Below are 24,412 nucleotides of genomic sequence, written 5' to 3' on the forward strand. Positions count from 1 at the left end.
ATCTCAAAGCGAAAATATACAATTTTTAGACATTGGTATATACCCCTATATTGTGATTACATTATCAGGGATGATTTCAATATTTGTTTCTCTTCATACATCATACAAGATATTGCTTAAGCATCAAAATTTACAGTCGGGTGTGATGTCTGAATATGCATTTACGAGCGAGCGAAGCGAGCGAGAAATTTTTTAAAGATCTGTGAGGTCGCAGTGCGAAAAATTACATCTTATAAAGAGGAAAAAATCCAATCGTGATGGGGTTATAAGCACATTCTCATAACGGAAGACTGAAAAGACCTTTGATAAGTAACATAATTATATAATCTTTAAATGCGAGCGAGCGCAGCGAGCGAACTTTGGGGGAAACTGCTCTTAGTGGCTTTAAATAAGGGGCACGTTTAATGATTACATGAAAAGGGGACAATTATCGAAAGGGATAAGACACTTATTAGAAAAGAAAAGGAGCACTTGTATAAGTACAAAGGATAATTATAAGAGGTGAAAATGAGGCATTTTTTCACTTGAAAAGAGGCACTCACCAGTGATGAAAAGGAGGCGTTTACGAAAATGGGAAATAGGCATTTGTTGACGGAAAAGGGGCACCCATCATATTTTAATAGGGTCATTTATAAGAGGTGAAAAGGGGATAGGTCCCTTATTAGAAAGGAAAAGGGGCACGTATCATTATTAAAAGGGGAATTATCAGAGTTGCAAAGGGGCACTTATGAAAATGTAAAAGGGGCACTTATAATAAAGGAAAATGTGCATTTGTTGAATAAAAGGGGGCACCGTTCAGATGTTTAAAAGGGGCAGTTATGAGAAGGGGAAGGGGAAGTTATGAGAAGGGGAAGGAGCTCTCTCTCTTTTTAATCGGGGCACTTATCATAAGGAAAAGGGCACTTATTAGAAAGGGAAAGGGGAAGTTATGAGAAGGGGAAGGAGCTCTCTCTTTTTAATGGGGGCACTTTTCATAAGGAAAAGGGGCACATATTAGAAAATGAGAGGGGCACATGTTAAAATGAAAGGTGCGCTCATTCGAGTTTAAAAAAGGGGTAGTTATTAAAAGGAGAAGGGGCACTTCTCGTACCTGAAAAGAGGCACTTACTAGAGATTAAAAAGGGCACTTATTCAAGATAATTTCAAGATTCATGAGAATGGAAAATGAACATTTATTGCAAAGGAAAATGGGGACATGTCGAAGGAAAAGGGGCACGTGTCAAAATAAAAAGGGCACTCGTCAGAGGTGAAAAGGGGAAAGGGGCACTTTTACTAAGTAATAGGGGCACTTGTCAAAGTAAAAGGGGCACCTTTCCTATGTAAAAGGGGCACTTCTTACAAAATAAAAGGGGCACTTTTCCTATGTAAAAAGGGGCATTTTGGGGGTATCTGAAAAAGTGGGGGCACTGTGCCCCCCTGCCCCTTCGGGAGGGCCGCCTCTGCCCGAAGGACACAATGTTAAATTTTCGAAGAGTAATGCGAATCCGCTGCGACCGCCGGACGGCGACCGCGGTATGGAAAACCTACATAATCATAACCAGGTTATTTCAAAGGAATTCCTTACAATTTTATTGTCACTACCAAAAATAACATTGTCCCAAAGTGAAGTTGTACTTTTCGTAAGCTTTGTCATTATTGGTGTTTTCAGGCCTTTTTTTGTATTCGGGAGAGCTGCATCCGATCTTGTTTCACTCCAAATCATTGATTGATTGATTCTGTCGCCCACAGGCCCGACATCACATTTGCCATCATGGAATGTCCTCATTTGTTTTTAGGTATTTTGTCCCAAGTTTTATCACGTCGGTTTGAAATGTGACTTTAGTCGATGGGAGTGTGCACCAGCCATCCGCTGGACACAGAAATCAGAAATCGAAACAGCTCCTGCACATCCAACAACGTCATGCTCTTCAACGTCACTGCAAGATACTTTCATTAGTCGCAGGAGACGTCTGCTGAGCCGGATGCACCCGGTTATTTCGTACCGTCGCTGTACCGGTCACCGAAGCCAACAGGTCTACTTTCTTCGCGCGACAGAAAAGTAGTCTGATGAAATGCATGTAACCGCGTCGAAACTGCTGATTGGTGGCGCCATAAATGACGCAGTTGAAGCTGCTGTTGGTATGGGCAAGGGTATAGGAGAGAATATAAAGCTTGCGGTCGTAAACCACACGGTGGTCAATGAGCACGGTCAATGAGTAGGGCGTCCACATGGCAAGGTAGATGATGACGATGACCAGTACAGAGCGAGCCAGGCGCAAATCAGCCGGTCGAGCGGCTCGTCCGGGCTTTCTCTTATCGTTTTTGTTCTGGACGCCATTATTTTCGCGCATGCGGTCGAGAGCGATAGCGGCATTTCGAGCAAAGCGGAAAATGCCGATATAGCTGAAGGTAATGATCATAAGAGGGATAGCGAAGGCGGTCATGGCGAAGAAAATAGCGTAGGAGTACACGAAGGACATCCCTCCTGTGCAAGACATCACCTACAAAGAGAAGAATAAAGTTAGCGTTTGATTCCTAAATACATTATAGGACCCCCCCCCCCCCCCACAACAAAACCACACTGTTTCCACGGTTGCTTTTTAACTGCTTCCATAATGTCCACACTTTTAAGGGGACACTTTTTTTCTTTTCTTTTTTGGTCTCGAAATTTGAAAATTTGACATTTTGATCTGTTGGGGAGGGGGTAAGGTCACCTTTTTTAGGTCAGCCATTGGCATAATTAAAAAAGAAAAAAAAGAAAAAAACTCAAAAGGGGGGGGGGGGGGGTTCACAAAAAACTTACATATAAAAAAAACTCAAGGGGGGTTAACCCACCCCCCCCCCCCCCCGCGTACGCGCCGGAGTGGGTTACAATATCTGAAATATGTGCTTACTGTTTTCATACTGTCTTCAAACTTTTCCACACTGTCTTTACAACTATCTTGATACTTTATTTACTCTGTTTTCATGTTTTCCACTTCCCCACTGTCTTCACACCATGTTCTTACTTTTACTACATGCCTACAGTGTTCACACTGTTTCCAAGTTCAAGTTCATTTGTGTTCATACTTTGTCCACAATTGTTTCCACTCCAAGAACGAAAAACGAAAGCATTACCTTCCAGTCAAATGTGTGTGTCCCCCATCCCAAGATGTTCGGGAGATCGATGAGGAACCCGATGAACCACAGACCCGCGATCATCATCGGCACGGTTCGCCGGTTGAAGATCTTTCTGTACCGCTGCCAGTGACAGATCCATACGTAGCGGTTAAAGGCAATGGCAGCAATACTCCACAGTGAGCAAGAGCATCTAAACAAAAGAACACATTTGTAAGGAGATATATTAGGAAATTTGTATTTAAAACGATAGCAAAGAAATTAAAGAAATCAACGTAAGACAATAACAGTTGATTGATCCTCATCTATTGAAACATGACATTATGAAAGCAAAATACAATGTCGTTTGTAAATTATGTCATAAAATATTTCATAACAATATTCCTGTTAATACAATCATGACTATATGCACAAGTAATAAGTACATCTATCGAAAAGCTCAATAGAATTACGGCAGTGATGTCAATGTTCACTTAAACGTTATAATGCTCTTTGTTGGACAGAATGCATAATGAATCCGGAAAAAAATCTAAAGCATTGAACAAGATTAAAAAAATGAAGAAAAGTATAGAAAGGGAAGAATTGACAAGGAATTCACATGCAGAGTGAAAAGGACAGTTCAAAGTACTGCACCACTTAATAATCAGATTAAATTCATTGTGGGAAATAGAATGATTTTCGAAGACTTCCGATAATGACAATAAAAATGTTCTGTTATTCCCAGTAATCTCATGATCCGATCCTCTTAATAATCTGTTCTTATTGAATACGAGAGAGAAGTTCAAGAGACCTTAATAATCAGACTCTCTTAATAATCTGTTTTTATTGATTACGAGAAAGAAGTTAGAGACCTTTCGATATAAATAGTAAGAGGGGGGCGTTTTATATAACTTTTCTTCTTTCTTCAGTTACAAGTAACTGATCAGACCACTTCTCATTGTTCAATAGTGGGAGGGAATCAAACTGTAAACATGAAAAGTGCCCCCCCCCCCCCCTCTTTCGGAAACCTGTTAATACCATCGCAAGTGGTTTTGTTTTCTTATTAATTGGCCTCGATCGGGTCTTGATAAGCTATAAGATGAGATCCATTACGGGAAAGGAATTCTGTTTTCGTTTACATGTCGGAGATAAATTTTGAATTCACAGAGAGCTAAAACTTCATAATAATTGTATAATATTGGGTAAGCCTGAATCCTATGACCGGGGTAATAATAATATCTGTAAAGCTCTTTGAGAGGGCCTTCGGTCCTGAAAAGCGCTATATAAGAACTAGCTATTCTTCTTCTTATTATTATTAATAGTTATCTTCGATAATAAAGTACATTATTTCATATCTAACGGAGATGTCTGCATCATCCTGTGGCGTTCACTTTTTCTGTATCCGCCATGCACTGAGCGGCTTTCGAGATTGAATAGACTAGTTTCACACTTCGCGAACCAGGCTGTACGTTACACACCTCACTAGATATCCACGTGTGATTTGGTTCACTACAGAGTCCGGCAATTAATCTTATGCTTTTCTCCATTTCTCATGAGCAAAATTGACCAAGCAAAAGGAGAGGCGGATGTGATGTTTACGCTGAATTTATTTCCCTGACACAACATGTAATTGTTTGTGAAAGTGGTGGGATGTGGAAATGATAGAAAGCGTGTCTATATGGATAATGGATTACCTTTCTGCACTTGCCATGCATGTTTCGGCAACTATCCAGTCTTGTGCCCAATAATGTAGATATAATGCCTAACCTCTGCCCCTGTTTATATGGTAATTTGATCGATCTTTTTGCGCTTGTCATGACTTTGTTTCAGCGATTTTTCAGTCGAATATCCAATGATGTTGATGATGTTGATGATGTTAAACTTATGCACCTTATGGGGGCAGCCAGTAGCAAAACGGACCAACTATTATACTCTTGGACACTGTTACACGAAATTGACTAAGAGGGATGGCCAATGTAATCATCCCCCCCCCCCCCATTCCTCGCCCCCCCCCCCTCTCTCTCTCTCTCTCTCTCACTTTGCACCCAGCTTGCAGACACAGACTCTAATTTGTCACTTTACAATTATTCTTAAATCCTTGGGCGTTGTGCCTGTAAAGTACTATACACCATCCCCCACCCCCCCCCCCCCCACTGCACCCGCCACTGCGAGTGAATGCTTACGTGACGATACAGACGACGGCGATGACTTCGCATAGCCACTCGTACTTGAGAAAAATACCCTCTTCACTGGTTATGCTCCCGGCAACGGAGGCGAGATTGACAACGACGGATACACCGAGATCAGCCAAGGCGAGGTTCACGATGAATAGATTGCCTGAGATCGAAACATAACAAGAATTCGTTTTAAGACAGTTGAAAATCATCGTAAATACATACATCCAGTATATAATAATAATGCGTAAAAAGAAGAAGAGCTAGAGGAGAAACGGAAATGATAATCTTTTGTAAAGCGATTGCACACTTTTTTCTCTTTTTTGTTGTTGGTTGTCGTTGATGATTTATGGAACTTGATTCGATTTGTAAGACCTAACATTACAGCCAAGACGTTGATACAAATATGACATTTACTCAGTGGCGGCCCTCCCGGGAGCAGGGGGGCACAGTGCCCCCTACTCTTTCAAGCACCCGCAAAGTTCCCCTTTTTACATAGGAAAAGTGCCCCTTTTACTTTGACAAGTGCCCCTATTAATTTGTAAAAGTGCCCCTTCCGCTTTTCAACTCTGATAAGTGCCCCTTTTATTTGGACACGTGCCCATTTTCCTTCGACAAGTTCACATTTTCCTATGCAATAAGTGTACATTTTCCATTCTCATAAGTGCCCTTTTTAATCTCTAGTAAGTGGCCCTATTAGGTACGAGAAGTGCCTCTTTTCACTTTTGATAAGTGCCCCCTTCACCTCTGACAATTGTCCTATTTAAATCTGAGAGGTACGTGCCTCTTTTACTTTGACAAATGCCCCTTTTACTTTGTAAGAAGTGCCCCTTCCCATTTTAATAACTACCCCCATTTTAACTCGGATAAGCGCACCTTATATTTTCACATGTGCCCTTTTCCCTCTCTAATAAGTGCCCCTTTTCCTAATGATAAGTTCCCCATTAAAAAATAGCCCCTTCCCCTTCTCATAAGTGCCCCTTCTCTGGTAAATGACCCTTTTCAGGTTCGAGAAGTTACTCCTTTTCTCTTCAGATAGGTGCCCCCTTCAACTCCGCTAAATGCCCCTTTAAAATCTGACCGGTGCCCATTTTCTTTTAACTAATGCATATTTTCCTTTATTACAAGTGCCCCTTTGTCATTCATATAAGTATCCCTTTTCATATCTGGTCATTGCCTTTTTTCAAATGCGATAAGTGCCTCTTGTGCCTCTGATTATTTCCCTTTTAACAATAATATCTTATAAAGTCCCCTATCAAAATATGATGGGGGCCCCTTTTCCGTCGACAAATACCCGTTTCCTGTTCTCATGACTGATTTTTTCATCCCTGGTGAGTGCCTCTTTTTGAGGGTGTAAGAAGTGCCCCATTTTAACCTCTGATAAGTGGTCCCTTTTTCCTTTCATAATTAAACGCGCCCTACCTAATTTCAAGCGACTAAGAGCAATTTCCTCCAAAGCTCGCTCGCAACGCTCGCACAGATTTATAGAAGATATACTTATGTTACTTAGCATAGGTCTTTTCAGCCATCCGTTATGAGAATGTGCTAATAACCGTATTAGAATTGGGGTTTTTTTTTTTCTTCTTTTTAAGATGTAATTTTTTGCACTGCGACTTCACATATGTTAAAATTTTTCCTCGCTCGCTTCGCTCGCTCGCAAGTAATTTTTAAGACAATCAAACTCAATTGCAAAGCATGATGCTTGAGTATTATCTTGTATGGTGTATAAAATGAAACAATATTGAATTCACCCCCTGATAATTGTAATCACAATGTAGGGGTATGTACCAATGTCTAAATTTTCGCTTTGAGATTTCCCTTTGTAGGTGCCCTTCTTTTCTCCAGAAAGTGCCCTTTTTCTTGGTGCCCCCCCCCCCCCACTTTGGAAGTCGCTCGGCCGCCCCTGCATTTACTGTATCCGGAACCTGGTTTTTTGTTATTTGTTACGGCATTGTGAATAAATAGTCATCAAAGCTATGTTCATTTTAATTTGTAAAATCAATGTAAGTGTTCAATTAAAACCAGACCAAGCGTACACAGCCGTACGCGATTGTATTTTCCTACTACATTATAGAAAAATTCAGGAAAAGTTGGTCTTCGTTAACTCTCCCCAAAAAATGGAATTATTCTGACAAAATTTAAACTGGGCAATACTCTTCTCCCCGTGGTTTAGTATTATTAGTGGGTTTTCTTTTATTTGGTATTCATGTATGTATTGAAAGCTAAAAATAGAAACATAAAACACAAGGATAACAAATATAATAATTGTGTGTGTGTGTGTGTGCGTGTGTGTGTGTGTGAAAAACCAAAAAACGGCATAAAACACTCCATCCGGCAGGCGGAGGGCGATGAGTTTTCCAAAAAAAACAAAAAACACACACAAAAGAAACAGGTTAGTGTCACACTCTTCTTCAGTGGCTAGATGTGACAGATGTTTAAAAATTAAATCCGTTTCTGATGCAGACACATATATATACAATGGTTAAAGTCCAGTTACATGTAACATCGTGAATGGAATAGTAAGTTATCATTCTTTTGTGCAATTTCTAACTCAATATTCGTTACCTTCAATTTTTCAAAAAAAGCTTGTCAGTTTAGATCGGATTTCAGGAATTTGCATCGAATCACATAAAATGTGAATCACAAGAATTCCAAAAAATTATTCATTTGTCATGGCAACTGCCTGTGTCAATTCCAATTACATAGTTAAAGTCTGAATGAACATTGGAATGCCTTATACTTTCATCTATGGCATCAATAAGGTTGTTCCAAACAGGTTTTACCTTCTCAAAATCACAAAATAAATATATTCAATGTCTCTTGTTGTTTTTTTAACGTACAAAGTGGCGAAATCAGTTCACTTATTTGAAGACAAATTAATTCAAAACAAAAACATGAATTTTTTTTTAATAAAATGACTCCAATAGTGTACCTACTCCTAGTCTCTATAGTGCATCTTAAATCAAGCCTACGTATTGTTGACCATACAACACTGAATGGGTGAATGAAAAGAATGAAGCTCATGTAGTAGGTTAACGTCACATCATTTTCATTTTATGTTGCAAAAATACTGAAAATTTATATTTTAAATAAGTGAATTCATTTGAAGAATAAAACATTTCAGAGAGGTTCACAGCCGTACGCGCGTGTACATTGAAACATCCATCACTTGTGTAAATTATAGAATCTTTTAGGAAAAGTTGTTCTTCTAAAGTATTTGTTAATTCTCCAAAGAAAAATGCAATTATTCTGACATTTTAACTAACTAATAACGCAGTTGGAAACGAATCAGATATAGAGCTACATTTCTAAATTCCTGATGAAGCGTGATATCACCAGCGATCTCTCAACTATTCGCTGACTGTAGGAAATGGCCTTGAAGGGTATACAGCCATTTGATCTCCAGGAAATACAATGTTAAAGTGTAAAGTTAATTTGATCAGGGACGATTTGACCGAGGCCCAATAATTTGCAGTATGCAATGTACGTTCTATGGAGGCTCACGGATAATAAAGGAAACAAAGAAGAGCACTTTACATGCATATTAAAATGAATGTATGTCCTGTTGCAATTTTGAGCAAAAATTTTTCAAGAGAAAATTCATGATGCATGCCTATAAGTGCATTGCTTTTTAATATATCTGCAGTAGATCTGTAAAGGGGAACCCTAAATGATAAGTAGATATTCTGTAAAAACGTGATGAATTCCTGCCTTTCAATGTACAATAAATCTTACAAACGTGGACATATATATATATATATATATATATATATAATATATATATATATATATATGAAGATTTCTTGGCTTGATGCCTTTTAGCATGATATGGGCGCAGCCATTTTCTTGAAAATGTGACGCCCCCGTTGGAGATGTACATGTAGCATGCACCAAGCTTTAATTGGAAAGACTTTTTAATTCAATAACAAAAACTTTACTTTTCAATGTGGGAAAATCATAGCCGAGAAGGAAAAAATTACATTTGGTGAAAAATATATAATAAGGTAACATTATTGTAACTCATTTATTTGAAAATAGTAAATTATAGCGGTTGAAAAATCTATTTCATTTATGCGAAACCTTCGCCCAAGAACAGCAGCAAATTATTTATGCAATTCGCGTCCTGGCAATTGGAATACAAAAGATAATAGGGGATAATAGCAGGTAAATGAAAACACCACAAACACCTGGGAAGGAAGCATCCATTAATGTGAATACAGTTGATACATGACTCCGCATATACATGTAGTACGTCATGCAATCAAGAAAATGGCGATGCCCATGTCCTGCTTAAAACGTACTTTATTCTTGCTCTATGCCTTTCTCATACACTTTGGTGGTGAAACTTGTAGATTGTTTGGCAAGAATGCAATAGATCTCTCAGAACAACCAAAGATATTCTGTGGGGTTAGTTGTCCTTTAACTTCTTTGTATACGCAGGAGTAACTTGTGGAAAATGAGATTTCGACATTTAAATCTGCTTATTAAATTGTGGGCGTTTATCTATTATAGCTGATACATGAACTTGAAAGCAAACGGTATACCGTAGACTATTTACGTTCCGATTATGAATGTTTACTTTAAATTTGTTATTTGCAATACAAATTTAGGGATCTTTTTCATAAAATGTGTCTGTTGAGAGCGGGAAGGAAGTCAAGGGTTTGTTACATGATAAGAGTGTATACCGGCCCTTCTGACTCTGAACCAGGGGCGGATCCAGGATTTCTTAGGGGTGGGGGCCCAAAATTTGAAATCAATTTGAAATTTAGTCTGCTGAAATATAAAAATCGTGCCTGCCGGCCAATATTTTGCTCATTAGGGGGAGGGGGGGGGGGGGGGGTAGTGAGCACTATTTTAATTTTTTGTGTTTTTTTTTGTTCCCCCCCCCCCCCCCCCCCCCCGGATCCGCCACTGCTCTGAACAGACATTATTATCACAGGGTATATATACTATGTATACATACTTCAGGGTTCATTGTATTAACTTAAGAGACAGCAACAAATAAACCTCGGGTACGTAATGTAAATAATTGTATATAATGTAAATAATATAGGCTAAAATTCATTACATACCTAAGTCTTGACCTAAGAACTATATAAATATATTTTTCCTTTATGTTTATGGTCTTTATAAGTTTAGCAGTATGAAATTACATAATCAATTCCAAAGCTCAATTATAAAAATGAAAATTTACAAATCAACATTAATATGATCATGGTTATGCATGTATCCACGGCACAAAAGCCACGTTTTTAAATCTATAACATTATTTAAAAAAACTAATATTACAAAATACAACATTCAAATGATATTGCATCCATGTTGCTCATTTAGGAAAATTATGAAATTCAATCTCAACGACTCAACATTAATAACGATTTTTCTATTCTAGCCAATATCAACGTTTCATAATGAGACCGAATAAGCAAAGCTGGAAAATTTGAATTCAACTCTGCAAAGTCGTTTGCGCAAAGGATAGCGTGCACAACCCGTTTACGTGACTTTTATCAATAAATCATTATTATGTCAACATGGTAAAGAAACAAGTATTGCAAAAGCATTTGAACGACGACCCCGATCCAGAGAGCTTGCAGTTATTATTATCGATTTGTCGTGCTTTATTATATTTTGGCAGTGACCAAAGTGAAAATATGAGCAAAAAGAAAACCTTAAACAATGTGAATCTGTGTTTCCTTTCAATTTCTTTGAGCATGGAAAGAATGAAATACGTATGGCCTGAACATATAAGAACCTATAAAAATGCAATGAAAGGAATGAAAGAGCAGGTGATGGTAAGCAGTTACCAGAAAGAAGTGTATTCTGTACGCGTCAGAAAAACCCGCTTTAGATTTGACGAGAAGGGAGAGGGTAGTATGAAGTAGTGCAAACAAAAGGTTTCCGCTACATTCGCCATGTGATTAATGTTCAGGTTTTTACAGGTTGTATATCAAAGAGCGACCAACCTAAGTTTGTTAAGAGTTCATTTGCATGAAAGCAGAACAATAAGAGAAACAGGATGGCGAAAGCAATAAATGTTTGAAATAGTAAATCACCAAATCTGTGCGAATCTCAAATTGGCAATTTGGTCGGTCGATTATGACGTAAAGTCATAGACAACTCTCCGATTCTTCACATACAAAAATAGCATTATTTCTGTATATTTTTTCAGCACCTTCTCAATACGGCTCAAAATAAAGGACACTGTTTTAGTATAGTTCCTCTAAAAAGAAAAGACGCTCCTGTCTGAGTGAATTCTTTTGGAAAATTTGACTTTTCAGTAACTGTGTGTTTGAATAAAAGGGAAGTTGTCCGGTAATACATTATAGTGACATTACCAAGTCGGCCAATTTGGAATTCCTTTACGTATCGTGAGTACTAACAGTACCAAAAATCATAACTTTCGTTCTGTTTATCCAACTTCGTTCAAACTTTTACCAATCTGCTTCTGTGTATATTCTTCTTTCTGTCAGAGCAATCTGCTATGAAGGTTGGAATTCCGTGTAAGTATACGTATTAATATCAATTAACCTACATGATTATTCTACCAAATCCGCCCAAACAGGCATTACATAATAATAAATCACCCATCAACAAAGAACGAGATGGAGACAAAAAACGCCCTGTACGGAAGTTCATGGCAGCACTCAACATTATTAAATTAAAAGCAGTATGCTGACTTCATAAAAATAAATCTGACTTATCTCCCTTCACGTTCATTTTCGTGGTATATATATATTTTTCTTTCCCTTTTGTTTTCGCTACTAGACAACGTGCTTTCTATTAAATCCTCGCTGATTAAAGGCCTACGAATCCGATTATTTTTTTCAAGGGCCATTTTGCTTTTGTATCGGTAAGAGTGTCATGATCCTGTACAGAGTATAGCAATGAGCATAAACTCTCTAGGGGTTCCAGTGATAGGGTGATTGACATATTGCATTGAGAGAAATTTTCAAGGATGAATGCGAAACAAATACGATCTTAAGATACAAGACAATGACAAAGACTTTCTACCTGCTTCTCTCAGATATTATTTGTTACTCCGTGTCGCGGAGGGATGTATTTTTGTTCAATTCAATCTCTTAGGCATGAATTCTTTTATTTAACTAGCAAACGAAATAATCAAGTAACGAAATCCATCTTGCCGACATTGATAGTCAAAAAAATAATTTTACTGTCACATTTTTTTATAATATAAAATAATTTATTTTAGGATTCTTTGGTCGATATGGAATAGAGCAAATAGGATATAACCTTCTCGGTGTTTAATATCTTTTGACAATTTTTAAAATATTGTTTAAACATCCTTTAATAAAGGTATGATTGTCGACCCATTTGTGCCTTTCATATACAAAAAAAATCTCAAAGTTTGCCAGACCTTTTCCACCAACAAACCTTATTTATTCTTGAAATCATAATTTAATTAAATGTGACATATTTATATTACATTTTGTGAACACTTACTCTCTACAGGCACATGCCGTTTTATTTGATGAAATCTGAAATGTCTATATATAGTAAAATTATGTGAAATTTTGCAATTACTACATGAATGTCTAACCACTCGCAACCCTTTGACAGACCTTAGATATATTTCACTTAAAAAACCTATTTTAAATTTCATTTCTGTATCCTAGCGAAACATGAGATAACAACGCACATTTCTCATATCATGTGAAATTCACTGTTCGTTCACGATCACGTGACCTTCCATACCGGGTAAAAACAGGATAGAGAAGAAAATTGCGAAGTCACGTGAATGATCTGCTACACTTAATAAACCATCGATATTACACTGTCAGATATAGGGTGGCTTGCTATTGAAAAGCCTCTGATGATGTAAATTGGAAGCAGAAAAAGCTTTGCAAGAGTTATATTTTCGCCGTCCAGTCGACGGTGTGCTCAGAAAAACCAGAGTGATAATAGACAAAAGCAAAATTGATTTTGTATATCTACTGATAAGAAAGCTGAATAAAATATGTGCATTAGAAATATAGAAATGGAGGGGAATTCATTAGTCAGACTGTGATTGAGAATGTCTAGCCTATATATTTGAGGTAGAATCGTACAAATAAGTACATGTACATATAACATGCTCCTAAAAAAAATCTTATATTAAGATTAGCATTGTTATTCTCCGAAATTATTTTGATTGGTAAACACATGAACTCATGTTCCTAGTCAAAATAATTACATTACTCTATCTCCTCGTCAGTAAAAATTAATCATCGTATAATGTAACACAAATGATTTTGTAAATACCGGCGATTTTCTTTCAAGATATATTAATCTTGAGTTTGTAATTAAATTTTCCGTACAAGACCTCATGAAAAAACGTTTGAAACCATATTTCTCAATGTGCGATGATAACGCCACCTCTGATACCCTCTTCTGCTACTTTTCAATTCAATTAACCATCGAGAATATTGTCCCAAATTTCATCGGATCCATGGGTATAATTTAAAGTTAAAAGGTACTTATTAATCAGTAGATTATTATTCTCCACTTGTTTACATGAAATGACTGGTAAACTTACACCAGTGTGCAACCCTTATCAATTTCCTACATTAATGGCGCTAAGGTATTTGGAGAAAAAAATTATAGTAGTTGATACACGTAACTTAAAGGTACTATTAGTATTATAATGTCCCATTTACAGGCCCCAAACATGAAAAGGTTAAATTCCAACGGCATTTGAAAGATAATACTAATTTAGAACTTCCCTAAAAGAAGGGGGGCTTGAAAATGTCTTTAAGCGGGAAAATAACGACTAATTAGTTGTCGAATTGACTTAAGAGCGAAAGAGCAAGTAAGTAATAGTCTGATTTTCAGACCATTGTACCGAATGGTCGTACGTTTTATCTTGCGCAAAGATTCAATAAGTTTAATTTTGGCCATTGCAAGAAGTGGGTTATTGATGTAGACAAATGCTCATGTACCCTTTTATACAGCTCATTTTATGTATGGTATTACCAAAGAAGAAAAAAGCCATTCAGTCACTCGATAGTGTCTGACAGTGAAGTCTAGCAAGTAAACGGGTTTCCTTGCATAATTTGAATATTAAGACACTGTTAACGTTCAAATTTCACAGATATATATTCATAATTCCTACAAAGTTGTACAGAATATGATGTTGGTTGCAAAAGGGACATAGTATCTTTAAAGGAAAGTTAAGACTCTTAACATGCTTAACAGATGATATCATTTCATGATGGACGTCTACTATAAGTTTGGCCTACTTCATCGCCCCGCCCCACTCTCTCTCTCTCTCTCTCTCTCTTTCTCCTTTCCCTCACACACACACTCTCTCTCTCTCTCTTTCTTTTCTCTAGATCTAATTGAAAAACCCAAACAAAAATCAAACTTTCTTTGCGGGGAATTGAGCACAGTGTCATCTTTCAGGGTTTCTTTCCATTAAGGTCAATGTTAATTCTGATGTCTCCCAAGGTAGCTCTTTCGACCCTCTTTTATTCATAACATTTCCAAAATTACATTAACTTCTTCCGTCTCTCTCTACCTAGGTAATAACAAAAAAGATAATGAAAAGCATGTGATCTTGAAAAGGATCTCTCTGGTTAATGTTAATTCTGGTGTCCCCCAGGGTAGTTGTCTAGACCCTAACGTATTTATACAGTTTCATTATAGGACATTACTCTATATTGCACCTTATTTCTTTCTCTTTGGAGCCCTTCGAAGATGGCACGCTCTTTACGGTTTCCGAGAGAGATTTACCTTCAAATCTCTCCAGGAAACTGTAAAGAGCGTGTCATCTTTCAAGGTTTCCTTCGTTGCACTGTGGGCTCTCCAAACCCTCTTAATAACTATATTGATCCAATTTAATAAGCGACACTAAATTTTCTCCTCTCTCTCTCTCCCTCCTTCCCCCTCTCTCTCTCTCTCTCTCGTCCCCTCTCTCTTTCTTTCTCCCTCTTTCTCTCACTATCTCCCTCTCTCGCTTGCTCTCGTTCTCTCTCTCTCTCTCTCTCTCTTTCTTTTTCTCTCCTTCTCTCACAAAAGTGACATCACACACCCACGCTATGGTTCCCTAGTTCATAATGATGTACTGCTCCTAAATCTCCATTACTCGGTCTGCCATCCATTAAATGAGAACATACTTCGATACCTACAGATAAATATTAACAACCTCCGATCTCCAATGCTGGCCTAGATTATGCTAACTATACATTAAGTGGTCATGCACTTTGCGTTCAAGTACGAACTGTTTTTTGTGAAAAAATGACTGACAATAATTAGCACTGTCAAAATGACAAATTGTCTTCCTGGATTTGAAAAAAGCAGTGAAGATTAAATATTATTTGTTTCTGTATTTCTCTATAGCTCTTTGTGTATATATTTTAAATATTTCATTCGTGCTTGGCCTACAGTGATTCCTTTGTTGGCAATTCTTACCCCGCTCAACCGGAAGAAATGCCCAAGCGTGTCCATTGAACGGTCAAAGTGACGCTGGCCATTTTCTTTGAGGATCGATAATAATAAAAAATAATCTAAACAATTAATTCTTATTCATGACTTTAGTAGTAACTTATGTTATAACATTCTTGTGTTTCGCATCAACAACAAAGTAATACTTACTACCTGTTGCACTAGATAAAACCATGTTCAAGGAATAAATACCGCCTGAGCTTCCAGGAATTCATAGCCCCTTTAGTCTTACGGATAATGTTTCTAATGTCAAACCAAATTTACGTAATTTTGTCCGTGGTGAATCGTATATCGATGCAAAGAGATATCCTAGTTTTATTTCATTTAGCGTAATTGTGGCAGAGATTTAAAAAAAAAAGAAGACTAAAAGACCATTACAAAATCAAGCACGTGACCCGAGGCCTTCCCCGTAGCTTGAATGTGTTCTAGCTGTCTAGATTCCCTTTACCCCTTGTATTTAAACCATGTTCAATAATACAAATTAGAAAATGTAAATATGCAGGCAATATTTTTTATCCATATTTTATTCGGTCACCGATGAACAGTTTTAGTACACTTTTTGTATATTTTATTACACTATCTTTAATGTTATTGTAATTTATTGCTCTGGTCGAATGCAATAATATTGACGCACGCTAGTTGTTCCTCCAATATTTGTCTTTCTGGAGAAGGGTGAACTCTTTCATTTTCCGCTTCATTATTCGGGCTTCTTTTGACATTGATGGTAAATTTAAAAATAAACACAACATGCGAAGCTCGATTCACAGAGCAACCCTTTGAGGTTACATTACGGGCTAAACAGAAAATCTATGGAATTACTTCAGTATTTTAAATTTGCTTGCTATCTCTGCTTTCATTCGTACATCTCTTCCTTCCGTTTTCTGTTTGGAAAATAAAGTCGTCGAGTTGGTGATTCAAGGTCTTTTTCTTGTCGCAATTTTACTACAATATTATCTGTTCTTCAATTTCAAATAGTAGGCAATCATCGAGAGAGAAAAATAGAAGCTTGTTAAATAGAACCTTCGTTTACATTAAGTTGCTTAATCCTACTATTTCTGTTTCTACTATCAATTTATGCCTCATTGCAGATTGATTAATTTTACGATTCAAAGGGCATACAATTAAAGTTTTCAAACAAAACTGTTACTAATACAAAAGGAATTAATGCTTTGACTTTTTAAGCTTATTTGTTTAAGCTAGCTGTGTTCGAGTGGATACGTCGCCGGACTGTCGATCACAAGGTCCGCGCTTCGAGTCCCGCCGCGGCACTAATGTCCTTTGGCAAGACATTGATCTACATTTGCCACACTCAACCCAGGTGATGTAAATGGGTACCTGGCAAGAATTAATTCCTTGAAATGTTGGAGCGCTGTAATGGCAGCTAGGCTAAAGCCGGGGTTATAATAAATGAGCCTCGGAACAGCATTTCTAGATAGACGGCGCTATAGAAATGCCTATTATTATTATTATTATTATGCCACACTCGACCCAGGTGAAGTAAATGGGTACGTTTGCAGGAATTATTATAGTAAAGTGCTCTACCACCGTAACAGCAGCCATTACATGTTAAAACCGGGGTAATAACAGAGTAGTGCTAGTTGAGTAAAGATTGAGAGACGTGTCATTCAATCAGTGCTTTAAAATGAATACCCCACTATCATTATCATCATTATTAATATCATTATTATTATCATTTTTTTATCATTATCATTATCATTATCATTATTATTATCTGCAATCATGGCTATTCATTTTCTGCTACCCTTTATTTACGTAATAAACGATATCATTGGATCGAAATAGTTCTTCTCTTCCCCTTACTTTTTTTTTCTTCAAGTCGGTGTGTACTAAAACCATGCTTAAAATAAGCTTTTGTCTATGATCCGCCTACGAAGATGCATGCATCTTGTTCAGACCAAAGATCAATCGATATTTGCAGATCGCTCGGTCAATAGCCCGATGCATGAGTTGCTATTACGCTAAGTGACTACCCTAAGTGATTGTTCAGTCAAATATAATTCATTCTCAGTCAAGAAAAGGCCCCTACAAAAAATACATTGCGAAAGGCCTATATGGCCTCATACGTTTTTGTCATGTGAGTTTTACGTCGAACGTAAATTTTCGGACGAACCCAAAATCGTGTTAACAATACTCTGGAGTTATATAGCGTTTGATACATCGACGACGGTCTCTAAGAGATATGCCATGGCCATCGCATTCAGGCTTGCCCGCACACAATGTATGCTCATTCTCCACTACCTGTGGAGCATTTCAGGTAGACGCCGTTTTACAGACGCTTACAATGCTGAGCAAACCTATAAAGACTGTCGCATCCTATACCGGGTCTACACATTTAACACCTGGGATGGAGAGTGGCAAAGGTAGATTATAATGTCGTGCCAAATGACGTTAGTACCGGAGTGGGATTCGAACCCTCAACCCTTAGATTGAGAATTGAGAATCAAGTGAATAAGCCACCATAACACTAGCCTCTTGTCGATGCCCTCGCGCTGTTGGAGTCTCTAAATTCTGACGAGCGAAGCGAGTCAGAGAAACCGAGGCGCTTGCGCTCGCTTCGCTCGTCAGAATTTAGAGACTCCAACAGCGCGAGGGCATCGACAAGAGGCTACCATAACACCTCCTCTTGCACTGCATGGGCCATCGCAACCTGCTTCATTCAATTGGGTTGTCTCTGCGCCTAGAGATTGTGCCTGAACTTGTCATGTGCATTTAAAAGGCTAAAATCTAATCCCTCGCATGCAACGGGCCTCAAAGATAATGACATTGGCGGCTATAGGCTTTAATCATCATGATCATAATCGAGGCGTCGGGAAATATACGGCCATCGCATGACGGATATTATGGGTTATATACAAAAACTCCAACTTGCAATTATATTGAAAGAGCATGACACATTTGTAATCAATGTACCTTTTGAATGAAAGTCTTTGTCCTTGATAAGAATGTCAATATCAATTTCCTGCAGATCAAACTCACCAGCATGGCTCAACAATTAGTATTCAACCTTGTAGTTTACAAAACATTTTACACAAACGACAAAAAAACTTCAGATTCCTAACATTATTTTGTCGACTCGTAATTTTGCAGAAGATTGAATGTTTCGGCCAAGATTCCAACCGAACAGATACTGGGCAATTTCATAGTTTCCAAAGTATACGACGTAAAACAAAAATTACCTAGCGCAAGCGATATAGTGTTTGACAAATATCGTTAAATGTTATTCCCAATCCAGGTAATATTTTCACCTAATATTAGTCAAAATAGAACGTCACTACTCCCAAAGGAAAAAATAAAATTTGACTATTGATTATGTGGCCCAAGAGCAAGTGCAGGTAATATATTTTTTCCTTCACATCGTCTCTTGCAAATACATAAATGTATCCACAGAACATGACAATATTCAATCGATTTGACAATATATACCATAAGAACCACTCTCTACAATGGCATTAGAAGAGAAGAAAAAGTTTCAAAAAAAATAATGATAAAATTGATCCGAAATTTCCAGTTGTAATTAACAGTATAGTAACTTAAGCCACGTAGCAGAGTCTAAAGCAATGCTTGTATCTTATAGACGCATGTGTGAAAAATAGGTTGTGGGGTTGTGAGAGGTAGCCGGTCTAGAGGGGGCTTGGGGCTCAAGCCCCCTAATAATTTATCATAATTTATTCCAGCAAGGCTTCCCCAAAGCTTGACCTAACAAAGTAACAACTTGTTTTAATCATTTTTTTTGTTCGGGAAGGGGGCCGGGGGTTGAGGGCTGTTAGGCTAAGCTAATTACCCCAGTGTTGTATTCGCACATTTTTATTATTATTTTTAGTTTTGCTGGAGTGTGCTTACCGATATTTCTGAGGCTGTTGTGGAGAGCGACGGCGGCAATGACCATGATATTGCCTACCGTTCCGATGACGGCGATTGCGATGGTCCATATCTGAATGAAGGTGTTGATGCCGACCTGGTCGGCGTAGGGGTTGATGAACCGTGATGTGTCGTTCGACGGCCACGTCGGCAGGTCCTGGGATCGAAAAAACGACGACGAAATTAGGAGTACAATAAGGGGGTTAGTTGGTCGCCTTACGAAGTCAGAACTCGCTCTATATTCAAGATATTGTACTTTGCTTTCCAAATGAATTGAAATGAAACGGAGTAGAACAAATTATATTTGACTAAACCAGTATAATATGATTTCAATCAAAATAATAAACATTGAATAGTGAAATAAAATAGAGAACAAAATAAAATGAAACAAGATAAAATAAAGTACACTGAAATGAATTTAAATGAAATAAAATAAAACGAAATAAAATAAAATAATATTAGATAGAATAAAGTTAAATAAATTCAGAATGAAATTGATGAAATAAAATTAATATCATATAAAATAGAATTGAAATAGAATTAACAAAGGATTGCCTAGTACCGTGTGATAAACCTGGGTCAAGAGTGACATAATTATATTTAAAACCCCTCGTCCAAGGATGTAAGTACTGGACAAGGATCAAATATAGGACTTCTCGTATGAGGGTACATCAACTCACTACAGTGCTCTAACAAAGCGTTTTCCACCTTTTTTTAATTCACGGCGCTCTTACAAGAAATGAATAGTTTCATGTCAACACAATCCCAAATCAATCCATTGATATTTATTTTGCATCACTCTGGCACTCGTCAAGTACAATGTATACAAGTACGGGCACGTTTTTTTTTTTTTTTTTTAATCGTGGACGAGCGCTGTAATATGTCACTATGTAATATGTCACTATGAAAGAACTGTAAATACAGCTAGAAAATCTTTCTAGCTGTATTTACAGTTCTTTCATAGTGACATATTACAGCGGCGTAGCGCAGTTCAATCCACTAAGGGGCCGGCCACCAGCATCGTGAGGGCACTGGTCTCCGATTAGGCCTAAAATAAAAACTTGTTGTATTGCCCTTTAGGTGCCAAAACATGGGTCGGTCGGTCGGATTTTTTTTATTTTTGTTAACTTTTTTTTTGTCGCCCTCTTTTCAGTTTTTAATGCTTTAATACATGTGTTTCAGAGTCATCATTCCATTCATACCTTCTTCACCTCATAATAATCCATGGTTTGCAATGTTGTGTTGAGACAACACTCTGTGCATGTCCTGCTGACGAAGTTGGTTTTCAACTACCTGTAAAACTTGCTAGCAATGTGAAGATTGTTTGGAATAATTTTATTTTATGCATTTATATCCTAGACCTAAGTCAAACAAAATACATATTTTTTTATTCATTAATACAAAAAAATCACACAAAAACGGTTAAAAAAGAAAACTTGTTTAAAATGCCGACCGTAAATTTTCAGATTTTTGGGTCGGTCGCAAAGGGCAATACAACAAGTTTTTATTTTAGACCTTATACGATGGCTCAGTGGTAGAGCAATGGTCTTGTAACCGGGAGATCCCGGGGTTCGAAACCAAGTCGATGTACTCGTTCCCTTTGGTAAGGCATTCAACCTCTTTACCAAGTCTTAAAGCCGCCGGTCCACTGGTTGCTTACTTTAAAACATGGCCTACTCGTGCTTTCTTAGCAGTCAGGTAAAACTTCATACCATTCAAATGTAAGTCAATGATATATTGATAAACGCGAGAATATAGGAAGGGGTCATTCATATCTTCTATCGTGACAATCATCATCATCTCTATCTCCAATACAATCATAATCATCATATCCATCATCATCTTCTTCTTCATTACCATCACCATCATCATTTTCATTATCATCATCATCATCATCATCATCAATCTTCATCGTCATTGTCGTATTATCATCATCTTCTTCTTTTTTGTCTTCCTCTTCTTCTTCTTCTTCTTCTTCTTCTTTTTCTTCTTCTTCTTCTTCTTCTCCTTCTTCTTCTTCTTCTTCATCTTCTTCTTCTTCCTCTTCTTCTTCTCCTTCTTCTTCTTCATTGTATGTTTCAAAAGATATTTTAATATATTCCAAAATTCGCGAATCCCATCCATATCCCCATAAAATGCAACAAGGCGCAGCGAGAGGTGTACACGAATAATCACTTATAAAATAAGAAGGCAGCAAGTAAGGAAAAGGGCGTTGGAAAGTGGTATGACGTATAATACATCATAAAGAAAGCAAAGTACGACAGAGAAGGGAAGTAAATATAGGAGAGACGATGTGAATAAACACGACAGTAAAGGAGGAAGAAAAAAACATACGAGACAGAGAGGGAGAGAGAGAGCCTAGAAAGAGAGAAAGAGAGAGAGAGAGAGAGAGAGAGAGGAGAGAGAGAGAGAGCCTAGAAAGAGAAAGAGAGAGAAGGAAAGCCAAGATATAAGTCAAGAACGAGGGAATGAATGGAAAGTGACATTTTATGGGGATTGGATGCACATATGTTGATGCATAACAGTATACATATTTCAAAGTCAATTACAATCATTACTTGCCAAAGCCCTAAGTATGACAATTTATAAAACAATTTCTTTTTTTACGGAAAGTCATTATTTCTTATATTTTGTATATCAACATATAAATATAATACACATATATTCAAAACAAAACATCACCACTCACGGACAGCTGTCCACCCATGACATAAGAATCAGTAATAATGTTATTCCAGGTTTTCAATCATTTCATCTATCATCATCTTAATAATCAAGCCTACCCTCCTCCTTTTCATCAATGCCATCATCGTCTCCCCCGTTATCTTCATCATCATCATTATCATCATCATCATCATCATCATCATCATCATCATCATCATCATCATCATCATCATCATCATCATCGCAATGGTCATCATCATCGTCAACAAAAACGTCACTTGTCTTGCAAAAATACCAACATTCAAAATAAACAAAGATAACAAACAAAATGAGTTACTCACAGTAAAATTAACATCCATGGTATCTAAATCAGCAGAAATGCTATCCCAGCTATCCAATCAGTTTGTTGCAAGCTTTGGGAAAAATCATGCATACGACACAAATGACATTGGTAGAAATGATATTGGCTATCACCGCGGGATCAATGCGTTTGTAGCTCGCGCGCATTTAGAATAGATAGATTACAGAGCACCGCTGATGAATGGAAAATTCAAGCAGTTTGATGGGAGTATTTGAATGACTATAGGGAGGTTGTTTGAGGGGAGAGGGGGTAACAGAGGTTCCTCCCTCTCCCCTGTATGTGCATGCATAACCATATTTTCAGTATATTATACTGAGCGAATTTTCGGCTGGCGCAATTTTCAAATTTTTGGGAGCCTGAAAAAAAAAAATTAGAGCTCACTACCCCCCCCCCCCCCCCCCCCCCCCCCACTGATCAAAATATTGGCCTGCTAAATTTTCAGATTTCAGCACACTAAATTTCAAAATGATTTCAAATTTGGGCCCCCATCCCTAAACAATCCTGGATTTTACTCTAAAATACTCTGAAAAGAATGAATGAGAAAACAAATAAATAGATAAATAAATGAAAGAAAGAAAAAACTATTGAATAAATAAAAAATATTAATGGATACATTAAAAAAAGAAAACCAATTCATTTTAGCAAAAACCTTTAAGGCTGAAAATTGCTGCCAGCGGGCATATTTTTTCCCCTTCTTTTTTGTAGGCAATATGTGCATAATATATTAAGAGTGGATTCTGCTGCATGGAGGCTCCTAACCCCCCCCCCCCCTATCTCTACATACATGCGTCCCTAAATCATTTTGACTGTCTAGATAACGGACTTACTTAACTGAGCATGAGTCTATCCAATGTCGTCCAGAGCAATCGTCTTGGTAACACGAAATGCGTGTGCCATCATGAATAATTAATTGTGATACTTAAGTAGGGGCACATTCAGTTCAATGCGGTAAATTGTTTAAAGGGACAGTTGAATTCTTGCTCAAAGTGCATGGTTATTGCTCTTGTTCTTATATTTCTGGTGCCCTTTTAATAGATAATTTTTAAATTGGTAATTTGAGACCCCAAAATGTGTGAAATTTAGATTAAATCCGATCACACCAATTCAGCTCCACTTGCAAAAAAATCTGGTGACCGTTAATTAATTAATTAATTAATACAATACACGGGCCGGCTGGATGTGCGTATTATAATCAACACAAAAAAGCTAACAAAAAGCCAACATTGGCATTGGATGGAACAAAATGTATTAGGCGCTATGTCGTTTTTTCAACGGCAAGTTCAACATTATCGAATTGTGTGGGGCCCCACAAATATTATAAATAGTTATTTTACAGTCGTCTCTGAACCGATCACGATCAAACGAAGATGATTTGTCATATAAATTGTATGCTCCTTTTATGACGCTCAGTTTTTAATTATCTCACCTTACAATGACTTGTTTCGTGTTTCAAGATTTCAGATCAGTGGCGTGCGGTGAATGTAAGAATGTGCCATTTATAGGCCTATTCTTCTGACTGGTCTTTCTCTCCCTCGATTTATCATCTTCCGTTTGACATTTGATTGAGGAGAAGTGCCTATCGCAGCTAAGTAAGGCTGGAGCAGTTTAATATTTTCCATCTGAATTCCGATTTGAGCACCCACCGCACACACACACACACACAACCATTATTTTGTAAACATAAAGAAGCCAAGTGATCAATAAATTTCTAGTAAGCCTACATCCATTTTCAGATTGGCGAAAGCACCTCAACATCTTTATAACATAGCATGTTTTTCAAACTCTGCATCATCGCCACCATCAATGCTTTATTAATATA

At 37.4% G+C, this 24,412-nt stretch overlaps 1 protein-coding gene across 1 annotated transcript; it reads right to left on the reverse strand.

Moving 5' to 3' along the window:
• Positions 1 to 1,913: 1,913 nt before the first annotated feature.
• LOC763208 (melatonin receptor type 1B-B-like) lies at positions 1,914 to 20,794 on the reverse strand. The gene is made up of 5 exons (XM_030989828.1): positions 20,771 to 20,794; positions 19,551 to 19,725; positions 5,259 to 5,412; positions 3,097 to 3,289; positions 1,914 to 2,480 (listed from the first exon to the last, which is right to left on the reverse strand). Exons 1-5 carry the CDS (start codon positions 20,792 to 20,794, stop codon positions 1,914 to 1,916), a joined length of 1,113 nt encoding a protein of 370 aa, XP_030845688.1.
• Between the last annotated feature and the right edge of the window lie 3,618 nt (positions 20,795 to 24,412).

The sequence above is a fragment of the Strongylocentrotus purpuratus genome, unplaced genomic scaffold (genome assembly GCF_000002235.5).
Source record: "Strongylocentrotus purpuratus isolate Spur 01 unplaced genomic scaffold, Spur_5.0 spur5_scaffold_19, whole genome shotgun sequence".
Lineage (NCBI taxonomy): Eukaryota > Metazoa > Echinodermata > Echinoidea > Camarodonta > Strongylocentrotidae > Strongylocentrotus > Strongylocentrotus purpuratus.

Coding starts and splice junctions, on each gene's coding strand:
- LOC763208 (XM_030989828.1), bottom strand. CDS start 20,794: ATGGATTATTATGAGGTGAAGAAG. Junction 5,413..19,550: donor CAACAGCCTCAGAAATATCG/GTAAGCACACTC, acceptor TTTCGATCTCAG/GCAATCTATTCATCGTGAAC. Junction 3,290..5,258: donor GCCGTCGTCTGTATCGTCAC/GTAAGCATTCAC, acceptor TCTTTTGTTTAG/ATGCTCTTGCTCACTGTGGA.